The following is a 13730-nucleotide window of genomic DNA, read 5'->3' as shown; positions in this document are numbered from 1 at the left end:
TGCATGATCATGTTTAAAGCAAAGCTCTCACTAAGTCACCTCCCAGGTGGTATTATAGTAAACTACATGCCAATAAAGAAAAGAGGAATGTAGTTACTGTATAAATGTGTTAAAACACATTTTTAGACAAGATGTAAACATACTAAATCTACAGCACTTAAATTAGACAGAAACCATCACACAAACTTGAAAACTCAGAATTGCGACTTAAAAACTGAGAATTACGACTTTATATCTCGTAATTGCGACTTCGAAATAGCCCACATTTCATAGTCTGTCCTTTTGTTCTCGTAACGGATTCGGGTTCTAGGGCTTGTGCCCGCGCCGGTCCCACCCTAGTTCGTGCCTCACTGCATGGGCTCGAACCCAGGTCTTGCCAGCTGAGCTAAAGAAGACCTTCTTTTTTTAAGTAAAAAAGGACATACAATTGACTTTTAAGTTTTTAAGTCGCAATTCTGAGACATGAAGTCGCAATTCTGAGATACTAAGTCGCAATTGCGAGATACCATAGCGCGTTTTTTTTTACTCCCTGGCGGAAACAGGCTTCCATAAAAATGTGTGTGATGAACAGACAAGCGGAATTTCCTGTGTACATCCCCAGATGAGTCACTTCCAGGACCTGATTTTAAAAGCCCTGCATGCTCAGAGCAGCGGCAGATTCAAACTGGAAAGAACCACAATCCAGGGGTTTTAAATCGCATCAGAGAAATCTCACAGCCAGAGAAAACCATGAACTGCAAAATGACAGTCATCGTGCTTTTTGTCTGCCTGACTTATGCTGCTCTCTCAGAAGGTAAGATAGCTTTCTGATAGCGTCATATGAATATACGATTTATAAGTAGAACTCAACTATGTTAATTAAACACACCTTGGTTTCTTTTTGGCGTTTTCTCAAAATATCTGTTCTAATGGTTTTTTTTAATTCTCCCGCTGTTTTTTTATGATCGTTAATTGTAATATATATTCACAGGGATGAGTTTGAAAAGTCTCGGGACGGAGCTGCGTTGTCAGTGCATCAATAAGGAAAGCCGGTTCATCCACCCCAAACTGATCCAGAATGTGGAGCTCATTCCCAGCGGACCGCACTGCGCAAATACCGAAGTCATGTAAGCGCATCTCCATTATGGGAAGAAAGATTAGTGTGCAACCACAGTAATTATAATATAAGTATGAAAAGTCGGAAACCTGACTACAGGCAAACAGCAGCCATGATTTTAGTTTACAGATTTTATGCGGGACCTAATACGGTCTTGTCTGTTTCAAAATATCTTAACAAGAAACGCAGGCTTATTCTGTCATTTCTAGCGTTCAAGGGAGAGGGGGTTCATTACTCTATATTTACTCATCATGAATTACCTTTTGTTTCATGGCTTATGAAGATGCTATCCAGAGATGTTATGGATCAGGTTTTTAACTGTGTCTGCTCTGTACATTCACAGCGCTACCATGAAGACAGGCAAGAAAATCTGCTTGGAGCCCACTGCCCCCTGGGTCAAGATCCTCATCAAGGCCATCATGGAAAAGTAAGTACTGCTTTTCTATTTATACTGTAGTTATGTTTGACTATGGCCTAAAATGTACCAAATGAATGTACTGTAAGTGATGTTTTTTAAAAAATTCTGCATTTACCATTTTTCTGAATTAGAATCTAATCTGATTGTAATCTAATATTTCATTTTATGGCTGAATACTGTTCAGATGAAAGATTGTATCTGGATTATGTACAAATAATGTAAAATAAACATATTTCTTTGTTTATTTCAGCCAAAAACTCTGAAGTGGAGAGGATAAAACCCATTTATGCACAGGACACTTTACAAGACCAAGAAAAAACAATATTTATGAAGGAATCTATTTTAGTCATTTTTTTGTGACAAACACTGTAAAACAATATCTCAAGTGCTGTATCTAGTGGCATTAAATTAGTGAAATACATCAGCTTTGTGTCAAACATGTCAGAACAGTCATCATCAGAATTAGGAACAGACAGTGAAAAACTTCTCAGATCTTTAAGCATAAATTAAAATAAAAATTAAAGTTTTTATTTATGAACAACTGTATGGATAATCTGGTTTTCAGATGTGTTTCAGATGTATGTGTTAATTTAAATGAAGAACCTTTTATTATTATAATTTATTTATATATATATATTACTGTTGGGAGAAGGAGTTTGCATTTTTCATTATTATTTATTTTTATTAATATTGTGTCTGCCAGAAAATGAATGCTTGTGAAAAAGTGAATCGTGTTTAAGAAATTCACAATAAACTTAAATGTCTTGCAAACATTCATATTGCTTTTTTCATCGTTTTATTGTTTCTTTAAATATTGCAATTTATTCAGAAATACTGCCACCAAATACAATGCACACACACACCAATGAATCCACACTAAACACAAACCTTTGAACATGAAGAGTTTTAAGATTTAATTGAGATCAATTTACTTTTATCTGAACATTGAAATAAGAAATTAATAGAAAGTATTATTTATTTTGGTACTAAAACAATATAGCAAGAAATCAAGTTCAATGTTCCAAGGGTGTTTAGTTCTAGCTAATTTACTACGCTTGCTTCAAGCTTCAGTTTTTATACCTCTGATTAATTTGAAACCAGTATTTTGTTACACTTTTAAGTGCCTTCTGTGTCCCTACTGTTGAAAAGAAGTGTAAACACCTTTAAATGTATAATCCATTGTTAATACAGTACCAATATCCTAGGAGTAAGAGACACTAATATAAGTCAATGGATAATTAACAGATATCAGACTTATAGTATAACTTTTTCAATGATTATAAGTAACTAATTTGCACAGGTATGCACAGTAATTATTTAAATCTTTTACCAAATCTATGCTATCAATTTTATATTTCAATAGAATGAAAAAAGTTAAATTTAATTTGAAACCTGAATACAGAACACTGTTCTTTGTTTTTCAATGTCTGCTTTGAAGCGGCTGTATTGTAACATCTAAATAAAAAGCATAAGATGAAGACTAATGTTTCTGTGATGATCATGGCATTCATAAACACTGCCAAGAGATTTTATTTTATATGTTGTAGGGTTTTGTATTTTACTTTGTCTTTTAGAAGGTGTTTCTCACATTTAACACAATTATGGCGATGTTCTCTGTCAGGTAAGTGATTAGATAAGATATTTTTTGGAAATTTAATGAACAACGGTGCACTGCAAGATAAATGATAATTTCATACTTTTAAATGCATACAGAATATGCATTGTTCAGAAGTACAAAATAATTCTGACAAGTTCATTAATGGAATGTCTGATGTGGAATTTTAAAACATACAACTACTCCAGGGCGGTACTGTGGCCCAGTGGTTAGTATTACTACAATGCAGCACTGGGGGCCCGGGTTCAATTTGTGGGATGCTCTCTGCATGAAGTTTGTATGTTCTCCCCATGTTCACATTACTTTTCTCCCCAAAAGACATCCTGGTAAGATAACTGGCTTCCGAAAATTGGCCCTCGTGTTTGAGTGTGTGAGTCTGTGTCTCTGCTCCTTGATGGACAGGTGTCCCATGTGGCCCCCCCCAAAAAAAACAGAAATAAGAAGTATACCTTTAAAACATTTTAGCAGCAAATTAATCTGAAAAACAATCTAAAAAACACAAGCATGATGGAACGTGTGGTGCTTATTCCAAATGAGAGACCCAGGATAACAGATATTTTAAGTTCCAAACATCCTGCAGATGGTGTGATATGGGACCGATCCTTCTTCAGTACACAGAGTTGAAATCAGTCTAAAAAACAAGAAAACTGACGGAGATGTGGAGAATGACACAATGGCCACAGCATGCTCCAAAGAGCATTGTGGTGCTCTTTCTTAAGATACATTTCCTTGGTTCTCTCCAAATCGCATATCCCCAGAGCACACTGACCCCAATTTCACTGGGTGGTGACCAGCAAATGTTGCAGCTCTCCAACAACTCGTGCTTTTCCTGGCAAGCCCTGTGAGAAAGGCACAGCACCACGATCAGCATGGTCTCATTAGTGGAATGATTCCATCTGACATCAAATGCAGGAGCTTACAAGAGAAACAGAACCTGCACACCCTTTACTGACTCTTAACTCCTGGTGAGGAACCTTTAGAAAGATCATTCATTCTCACAGGCTTCTCTTGGGATTAATTTATTTTGCATTTAGATTTTGTTCTTTATTAACTGTAATTCTTATAGTTTAAGCAATGGTATGCCTATGTATACAGTACTGTATACTGTATACTCACAGTGATGATGATCATCATGCTGGTGATGATTAAAAATACAAAGATTTCACATTCTGTAGCTGCTTGAGCTTGCAATCATGACACTTTCAAACGAGAAGTTCTGCTTAAACACCCCGACTTTAAAGTGATAAAGCTAAACATTGCTGATAGAATGTACATAAAGAAAACTAGATTCTCCATCGCATCAATATTCCACAACTTTACTGCAGCAACCCTAAATAAATTTTAAGTGCAAAAGAATAATTTGAAAGGGTCCAAGATAAGGGTAATCGTCTCTCTATGTGTACCAAAAAGTGGTTCAAACTGACATCAGAGCAACTGCTTCTGTCTTTGTAAGTTTCCTCTGATAGACATTGAATTTTAAGCCATGACTCACACAGTGATATGACAAATTTGACCATGATGAGCAGAGAGTTTCTGAAACAAATGAAGGATAAAGCAGTAGAGAGGCACATATTATACGGTCACTCATCCCTCTGATTACAGTGAAGTCCCTCATTAAGAAGTGAAATTTGTATCACACTACTCTGACACTATATAACCCAGACTGCTCTTCCCAACTGGGCAACCAGGCAAGTAGGAAACTGGTTACAGATGTCAATGTGCAACCAACACTGACCTTGTCAGGTCAGTGCTGGGTGGTCAAAAGGTCTTTGTCTGAGATGGGAGTCTTCATTCATCCCAGTCCCTACTAAAAGCTAGACTGTATGAGTGAGAGGCAGGCAGAAAAGACACCATTACTGATATGAAATGTACAGTACTGCACTCATGTAGCAGGGTGTTCAATGGTAAGATTAGACAAAAATCGAACATTCTTGTGTAAATGGAAAGCATTACAGTACATCTGGTGTAAGCCTAACACGACATTACACAGTGAAAAAGCACCATCCCAACTGTCAGAGTGGTGACAACGTCATGCTGTAAGTATGCTTCTTATCACCAGGGACTGGGAAGCTTGTCAGGACTGGGGGGAAATGAATAAAGCATCATATCCTGAATCCTAAAGGCAAATTCTCAGCATTTTTTGGAAAACTCAAGTTTTATTGGGACAAGACCCCGAAACACAAGGCCAACAGTCAAAGTAACAGTGAAAAGGTCAGACAAACTGAGAATGAATTGCACTTCAGTGCACTTCAGTCAATCAAAGTCCTGACTTGAATCCAAACGAAACGTGAAGGTGAAGTCTGATGAACCCAACTGCGGTATACGCAAGAAATGTGATCAGAAATGGAATCACAGGAAGAAAAATTGGAAAATTGGAAATTCATATGAAGAAAAAATGAAAAGCTGGAAGAGACATTCAGAAGCATTGATTGCTGTCAAAAGTGCTTCCATTAAATACAGTCCTAGGGAGCAAAATACTTATCTAATCATTGAATTATACTTCGTAAGTCTTCTTTGCAAGTTGTATTGAGATCCAGCCCTTTTCGCATATCACAGTTTAGGTTGACCAGTTCTGTTGTTTGCTTTTTATAGTTTGAATAAAATAATTAATTGGAAATAAATTATGTACATTACTTGTAAACCATCACATAAAATATCATTTGATAGGGGTGAATAATTTGCAGGTCACTGCACTGTATATAAAGTGAAAAAAAAAACTAATTTTGCTCAAGATACACTCACAGGTCTATTCAAATAATTCTCATTTTGCGTTTTATTCTCCTTGTTAATTTTAGATACAAATGTACATGTTCGCTATGAAAAAAATCCCCAAACTCAGCTTTCTAAGGGAGACAAAAAGTGATGTTTTCCTTTTCCTTTTACATGGCTGAAGAAGAGCTATTGTCCTCCCCAAAACTCTGGAAAAAATTATTTTTTAATCATCTGATCCCTGTGCAACAACATAATAACATGCTTTTCCTTTTCATTCTTTTCCAGTTCAATACACCACAGTTCATCCTCTTGAGAAACAGTGTTTTATTTTGTTTCCTGTTTTTTATTTAAACTTTCATGTTTATAATTCTTAACCACGGTGCTGTATCTCGTTAGAGAAACATTTTTCTGTCCTTATGAACTGTTTCTCCTTGAGTTGAAATCATCGTTCATCGTTTTTTCATTTCATCCTTTACAGAGTCTGGATTTTGCAAATCCAAAAGTCACGTCTCCATGAAGTCTTATAATTCCCACGTAAATAAAGAACATAACATTATCTGTGAGTACATCCCATACAGTACCTGAGCGATCTGATATCATTGTCATGTCCCTTCTCTGGACTCTTTCCAGTGCCGCAATATCCTTTTTGAAATGTAATGACCCAACTTGAAATGCTGTATGAGGTCACCCGGAGCAGTAAAAGACATCAGAATAATGTAAAGTATCCAAGAATTCCGATAACGTATCGCTTTCCTGCACTATCCGGATGTGTAAGTGATCCTGAAAAGCCAAGACATTCTTGGAAGTAGGCTGCTTTAATTGTATACCACTCATTCAACGCTTATATCATATACTGTTTATATTACTACATCGCTTCATCACAGACGAATGAAAGCTACAGTAGCTATCTTAACATTAACAAAGTATAGTAAAAACACCTTTACAATACACATTTTAAAAAAGCGTAATAGGCATTTTCTTATAAAACTTAATACTAAATATGCATGATAAATAATTTTGGAAAGAAACTCATCTAGCTTCCTGAAAAATTCCCATTGCACAATGTTGGATGAGTCACTTCCAGAATGCGACTTTAAAAGCCCTGAATGCTCAGAGCTCAGAGCAGCGGTCGATTCAAACCAGACAGAGTCAGGAACAAAGAGCCTTGAGTCGCACTACAGAAGTCTCACATCAAGACAAAACCATGAACGGCAAAACTATAACCTGTGTGATTTTTATCTGCCTGACTTGTGCCGCTCTTACAGAAGGTAAGATTGTTTTCTGACAATTCAATGACAATTTAAAAGTTTTAACGAGCAATGTGAAGAAATGTGTTTTTTTAACTTAAATGATTGTTATTAATTGTGATATTAATTCATAGGGATGGCACTGAAAAGCCTGGGGACGGAGCTGCGTTGTCAGTGTATCAATAAGGAAAGCCGGTTCATCCACCCCAAACGGATCCAGAACGTGGAGCTCTTTCCCAGCGGTCCGCACTGTGGGAATGCTGAAGTCATGTAAGCGCATCTCCATTCTGAATTAATTTATCATTATTCTAATCACACTACTATTTTTAATCCTCTATGTTTACATTATCTAGACAAAAAGTGCGTTGTGGAGGGGTCCACTTAAAATCCGTGATTAAACGCTTAAATGGGTTTTGTCTGCTCTGTACATTCACAGCGCTACCATGAAGACAGGCAAGAAAATCTGCTTGGAGCCCACTGCCCCCTGGGTCAAGATCCTAATCAAGGCCATCATGGAAAAGTAAGCTTTTTATCTTGGACTACATTATTTAAGAAATATGCGTTACAGTTTATTCATACAAATGTTTTGACATTGAAAAACATATATCTTGCCACATACAGTACAGAAGAAAATGTAATGTGTAATGTTTATTTTGTGTTTCAGCCAAAAGCTCTGAGGACTTCTTGAAGAAATGCAGAGAGGACAGCTTGTATTCAGACTCAGGAGATTAAATGAAGGACATGAAAAAATATATGTCTTATTTAATAATAATTTTAATATTATTACTGTTTTGTAGCTCACACTGGATGTTAAACATGTATGGACATTCCAATTGTAAAACACAGCTGGTCTGTGTCAGATATTTTTAAGCCTGTTACCTTCAGTCTATGAAGGTAGTGATCATCTTCCCACTTAAAAAGACCTGTACTTATGGCTACTGTTTAAATGTTTTAACTTTAAAACTTGAAGCTTTAATTTTTTTTTAATTTTTTTTTTACTTTGAAACTAGATGTCAAAGTAAATATTTAATATTAAAATGCTTTTTTTACTTTCTCAAACCAATTTAAATTTCCCTTTTCTAATTTAAATTAAATATGTTTATGTTTATTTATATATTTATAGTTTATTTATTTGTTTGTTTGCAGCTTTGTATGAAATGTTTTTTTCTATATAATGTTAAAAATCAATAAAAAAAATTAATAATGTAAAAACATGGCTGTTTTAAATTGACTGTTTGTACTATTTCTTTAAACTAATACAGGATATATGAAACCAAGTGTGATGCTAACCTGAAGTTTAAAATACACTTAAATCTCAGTTGCTTGACATGGAGGGCTGTACGAAGTACTACATCCTTCCATCTGTAATTTGAGTCTCCACACAGTAACATGGTTCTAATCAGTGTCTTTGTTTTAATCAAATCCTTTTGTGGAGCTGCTTCTTAATATGCAGAAAACTGAATCACCAATAGTGAAGAAGCTGACAGCTTGAATTCTGCATAGATGGGTCGATGATGAACACAAACATATACACTTAAAAAGAATTTGGACCGGGCAGATAAAAATATAATTTGAAGAGCCAATTCTGTTTTCTAACAAAAGCTAAAAGCACCCTTCAGTCGACTACAGGCTAAAGTTGTGTGTCTCATTTATTTGCTGCCAGTCTTCAAACATTTCTGAATCTCAGTAAGAAAATGAGAAGGAGGAAGAAATCTGTGTATCAACACAAAATGACTGCAGCACACGGTCAGTGTGAAATAATTAGCATACCTGTAAAGTATTTGCAGAAATATGATCAATACTCATTTTTGGACATCAGATATTTCTCTTGATAAACCATGGGGCGGACAACATCAGCAGATCTTGAGGTTACACTGACTGTTGTGTTGCTTAAACCAGTTAGTAGGAATGTGTGATGATATGGACTGGTACAGTGTGTCTTCTAACAAAAAGACACCTTTGAGTCTCCTGTTTTATACTGTTGCGCAGAAATATTTGGTCACTTGTTACGTACAATACATAAAAGGTTAGGAACAGTGGAAAATTCCCTTTTAGCTGAAGTAATTATTTGCATGTTCTTTGAAAAATGTGTAAAAACCTAATATTTTAAGTTAAAAATATTTAGAACTAAACATTTAGTTCAAAATATTAGAATTAGTTATTATTATTATATATCTATTAATTCAAAGTGTAAGGGCTCAAAACTAAAATATAAATTGCAAAAAAATATTTTAAGAAATATATGGCATGCCTCTATCAAATAGAAATGGAAGCAAATGATCTTTGATGTTATTACTGCACTTCTATAAAAAATAAGGACTGGCATAGTACAGGGCAAGGTGTCCTTAATTCCAGATTCCGTACTGAATATAGAACACTGCCATTTTCAATAGAGAGGCTAACTCAAAATCTGCTTGGGAAAACCAGAGATTACAGTACTGCATGTGGAGAGTAATACTCAAAGGAATTGTTTTCATGGCAAACATCAATCTGTGAGGCTTTGTCTCAGCTACTTTTCTCACTCCAAAGAGAAGAATTCAAATTCTATCTTTTTCCTGTGCAGGGAAAATATACATCAGCAACTGCTCTTACTGATAATCACACTGGAAATGGACCCATCAGTATAATCCGATTTGTGGAAATGACTACTATAGAAATGCTGGAATTACAGCAGGAGTCAGAAGAAAAACAGATTTCACTTTTACTTCACTTACAGTCCCTTCTTGGCCATGGATGAAAAGCTGTGTGACTCAAGAAACCTTGTACAGTAAAAATTGAATCCTGGAAAGATTAAGATAATGAACAGAACAGTTCATTGGAAATAAACAAGACACAGATGCAGAGAAGCCCCGAAGATTTTTTCTAATGTTCACCTCTGGGTTTAAAGTTTTAAAGAAAAGTGATCTAAGGCATAAATCTAGATTTATTTTTATTGTATTTTCTTATTTGACATTGCTGTGTTATATTAGTTACACTCCACAATGTTTAACAAATTCATTAGGAATTCTATCATATTCTGTTGCTTTTTATCTCATTAGATGTTGGCAGAGTTCCAAGCTGGCTTCTAATTGTGTGTTGTGGAAACAGCAGTGACATAATAATAAATATATCATGGAGAGATTTCATTGACAGAGTTATTCTGGAATTATGTTATGTTTGTGATTCTGGGCACTGACAAAGACATAGTCAATCAAATGTCACTGGTAAAGGACATATGGTTATTGGTCACATGTTAAATAGGTAGCCTATAAATAAAACAAAAGACTACTCAAGGGCACACATGTGACAGGGGAAAACATGTAGCATGCCAATAAAACATGAAAAAGACCCAGAGAATCAACAACTCTTGGCCTTAGTGACACTGCATGTGTCTTCTAACAAAAAGACACCTTTGAGTCTCCTGTTTTATACTGTTGTAGTGTTGAATCAGGTGTATCCCCCAGTATTCTTTGTGAGATCAAAGTCACCTGAAACTCACCTGACTTGCTACTCGTCCATGATGTCATAATACCTTCACACTTTTCTGGAACACTCCACTCAAAGTGATTTACAGGTAATGGGGACTCCCCTCCACCACCAGTGTGCAGCGCCCACCTGGATGATTTGACGGCAGCCAGAGTGCACCAGTATGCTCCCAGTATGCTCAGCACATCAGGTCTCAGTGGGGAGTGTCTCTGTTTCATAGAACACACAGTTGTATGAAATAATAACAGACTAATAACTATGTACACTGATGTAAGTCCTGTTATTTATGGACCCCAAGAACTCATGTAATGTTGATGTGTCATCACCTGAACCAGAGTTAGCTACTGTATGAGGGCAGGTGACCATTGATTTAAACCCACTTCAGAGTGAGTATGCATCAGTTCAACTAATTAATGGTAATTATCTGTGCTTTATACAGTAGTTTCTGTTTCAGCAGTCTGAAGTAAAATGTCTATAGCGGAGTAGTGTGATTCTTTTGTAACTAAATAAATTACCTATATGCATTTGGAATGTTTTTTTATATTTTCAATGTTCATTTATGAGTTCTAAAAATTAAACTTCAACGAAGGACAAAGTACAAAGTAACGAACACCTTTCATGTAAGGAAGTGCTTCAAGGATGGTAATTATTTGTATAAACTCTATGGTTTTCCGTCAAAGGAGCCTGTTTGTTTAATCTGCGCACCCATGAAGCGGGAAAGATCTAAACATTTGCCGTTTTAATTACAGCAAAACTTCCCTCATTTCTGCTTTTCTTGAGCAGGGGAATACATTTTATGGGAACAGTTTACACGAATTCTTAGATGTATTTTGGTATGCCTTTCTGAATGTTTAAATAAATATAACGACCAGCGTATATTTGGTTTATAAACAGACGTGGTAAACAGAGTTCCCAACTTTTTAAAATAAACGCTGTTAAATTAATTAAACCAGCAAATTAATGCTTTCATTTCTGATGCCGTTTTTCACATACATGCACTTAATGATGACTGATATAATTTATTTTGTTCGCAGTATCTATATTTTTTTCTGTGGAGAAATTCTGACAATGAATGAAAATATCTGCAGAGCAGCGAAAGGTCTTAAATCTTTCTACCAAAACCGAAGAAATTCCCATTGCGTCATGCCTGCTGAGTCAGATCCAGGACAGGGTTATAAAAGTGTTGCTGGTCTGAAGCAGCGGTACATTCAAATGAACACACGACCGTGTACCTTAACCCAAGCTACAAGATTTTCACTTTTTCAAAGCACCATGTGTGGCAAACTTTCAGTCAGCGTGCTTATCATGTGCCTGGCTTTAGCTACGCTCCTGGAAGGTACAGTAAGATTGTTTCTGAAAAGGAAAGATGTGTTAGTGATCACATCATCATGCTAAACATTGTATTTCAGTTCGCATGATAAAGTACGCTAAGATCTTTCATTTTAGAAAATGCATTTTTTTTAAATGCGGCAGTATAGATGTTTATTAATTTCACAATGTATTGTGTGTCCACAGGGAAAAGCGTCCCTATGGAGCTCCGCTGTCAGTGCATCGGAAAGAAGGAAAGTCGGTTCATCCATCCAAAACATATTGAAAATGTGGAGCTTTTTCCCAGAGGACCTCACTGCAAAAATGCCGAAATCATGTAAGCGCATCTTTATTCTGATCATTAAGAGTTCGTAAGACAATCAATAAATAAATTCAGATAGCTACAGTACCTGCAGCTGTTACTTCAGTGTGAAAAAATACAGGTGTTTTTTTACCCGTAGTCAAGTATCAGTTGTCAAATATCGTGCCATGACAGGTCCACCCCTCAGGTAAGCTTCAGAAACCGGTTTTTAACTTTCTCTGATGTGTCCTTTTGTTTTTTTTTTAATTTACAGCGCTACTCTGAAGACTGGCAAGCGTATCTGCGTGGAGCCGACTGCCCCCTGGGTCAAAGTTGTGATCAAGGCCATGATGAAAAAGTAACTGTTGCCTGTACGTTGAATCACATGGCCCGTTTTTTAAGAATTGGGAATGAGCTCTGGATACTGTAGCGGGCTATCCTTTTTTTTAATAAGCTGTATAGGTGTGTGTAGAGGGAGATAACTGGTCGGCAGAGCTTGAAGCTTTTATTGCCTCGAATAACAGGTTCGTGCAAGGGGGAGGGGGTACACCACCCCGTCTTTTTATAGATGGGGAGGAATGAGCTTTCTTAGGGGAGAAAGGGAAAATACCAAGGAAGAGTCCAGGAAAATCATCACTGGTGGGCGGAGCGCTGCAATCCTATAGCGGTGTAAACATCTGGATTTTTTATACCGGGGATGTCTGAGACAGTGTTCTACATTTTCTGAGATAGTTGAGTTGTTGAAATGTCTTATATTCAAATTGTGGTTTGTATATATACATAGTACATACAAATTGTATCACATAGAAATGCACACATTGTATCTCATAGAAATGCTTAAGTTAGGAAAATAACTGCATCAATTGCACATCGCTTCTGCTTTAAAATATATACGTGCTTTTTTTCCTTTTCGGCTTTTCAGCCTGTAGTTCTGAAGTCTTCAGACAGAAAACGGTGGAAGAGACATTAAAAAACAGTCATCCGCCCTCAGGCCGCACAGTGTGCACAAATCACGTGCAGGCACAGAGTTGAAACATTCTGCTCTGTAAGGCACAGCTGGTCTGCGTTAATGATTACAGGACTGTCAGCTTCTAAAACACTGGCAAGTCACTGACAGACCACTGCTGTTTAAGAGCAGTAAAAGATACAAGACATGGAACAAATCGTGGTACAAACACCTGAATGGGCCAGATGTGCTGAATGTCTTCCTCTCATTTCTAATCTTTCTTATGTAAAATCTCTGTAAAATATTGATTTGATTTTTTAGAAGCTATCATACTGTACGTACTTGTACTTGAGCTGGTCTTAAAGTATTATTTTTAAGTGTATTGTTTCATTCATGCCTTGTCAATATATATACAGTGCCTTGCGAAAGTATTCGGCCCCCTTGAACTTTTCAACCTTTTGCCACATTTCAGGCTTCAAACATAAAGATATAAATTTTTTATTTTATGTGAAGAATCACCAACAAGTGGGACACAATTGTGAAGTGGAACGAAATCTATTGGATTTTTGAAACTTTTTTAACTAATAAAAAAACGAAAAGTGGGGCGTGCAAAATTATTCGG

General features: G+C 36.2%; 2 protein-coding genes across 2 annotated transcripts; both read left to right on the top strand.

Annotated features, from left to right (window-relative positions):
• Window positions 1-628: 628 nt before the first annotated feature.
• LOC102685115 (interleukin-8-like) lies at window positions 629-2289 on the top strand. Its single transcript, XM_015345422.2, has 4 exons — window positions 629-793; window positions 971-1106; window positions 1440-1523; window positions 1765-2289. Exons 1-4 carry the CDS (start codon window positions 730-732, stop codon window positions 1775-1777), a joined length of 297 nt encoding a protein of 98 aa, XP_015200908.2. The 5' UTR covers window positions 629-729; the 3' UTR covers window positions 1778-2289.
• A 4658-nt stretch (window positions 2290-6947) lies between these two features.
• LOC107077132 (uncharacterized) lies at window positions 6948-13515 on the top strand. Its single transcript, XM_069194280.1, has 7 exons — window positions 6948-7109; window positions 7223-7358; window positions 7525-7608; window positions 7753-7763; window positions 11713-11889; window positions 12069-12198; window positions 12437-13515. The coding sequence occupies exons 1-7, from the start codon at window positions 7046-7048 to the stop codon at window positions 12522-12524; spliced, it is 690 nt and encodes a 229-aa protein (XP_069050381.1). The 5' UTR covers window positions 6948-7045; the 3' UTR covers window positions 12525-13515.
• The last annotated feature ends 215 nt before the right edge of the window (window positions 13516-13730 follow it).

Source organism: Lepisosteus oculatus, chromosome 1 (assembly GCF_040954835.1).
Source record: "Lepisosteus oculatus isolate fLepOcu1 chromosome 1, fLepOcu1.hap2, whole genome shotgun sequence".
NCBI lineage: Eukaryota > Metazoa > Chordata > Actinopteri > Semionotiformes > Lepisosteidae > Lepisosteus > Lepisosteus oculatus.
This window is presented reverse-complemented; position numbering and strand designations above follow the sequence as displayed.

What these genes read in the sequence shown, in the direction of transcription:
- LOC107077132 (XM_069194280.1), top strand. Translation starts at nt 7,046, where the DNA reads ATGAACGGCAAAACTATAACCTGTGTGATTTTTATCTGCCTGACTTGT. An exon ending in TGTGGGAATGCTGAAGTCAT is followed by an intron (nt 7,359 to 7,524) that starts GTAAGCGCATCT and finishes GTACATTCACAG; the next exon opens with CGCTACCATGAAGACAGGCA. An exon ending in TTTAGCTACGCTCCTGGAAG is followed by an intron (nt 11,890 to 12,068) that starts GTACAGTAAGAT and finishes GTGTGTCCACAG; the next exon opens with GGAAAAGCGTCCCTATGGAG.
- LOC102685115 (XM_015345422.2), top strand. Translation starts at nt 730, where the DNA reads ATGAACTGCAAAATGACAGTCATCGTGCTTTTTGTCTGCCTGACTTAT. An exon ending in TTATGCTGCTCTCTCAGAAG is followed by an intron (nt 794 to 970) that starts GTAAGATAGCTT and finishes ATATATTCACAG; the next exon opens with GGATGAGTTTGAAAAGTCTC. An exon ending in TGCGCAAATACCGAAGTCAT is followed by an intron (nt 1,107 to 1,439) that starts GTAAGCGCATCT and finishes GTACATTCACAG; the next exon opens with CGCTACCATGAAGACAGGCA.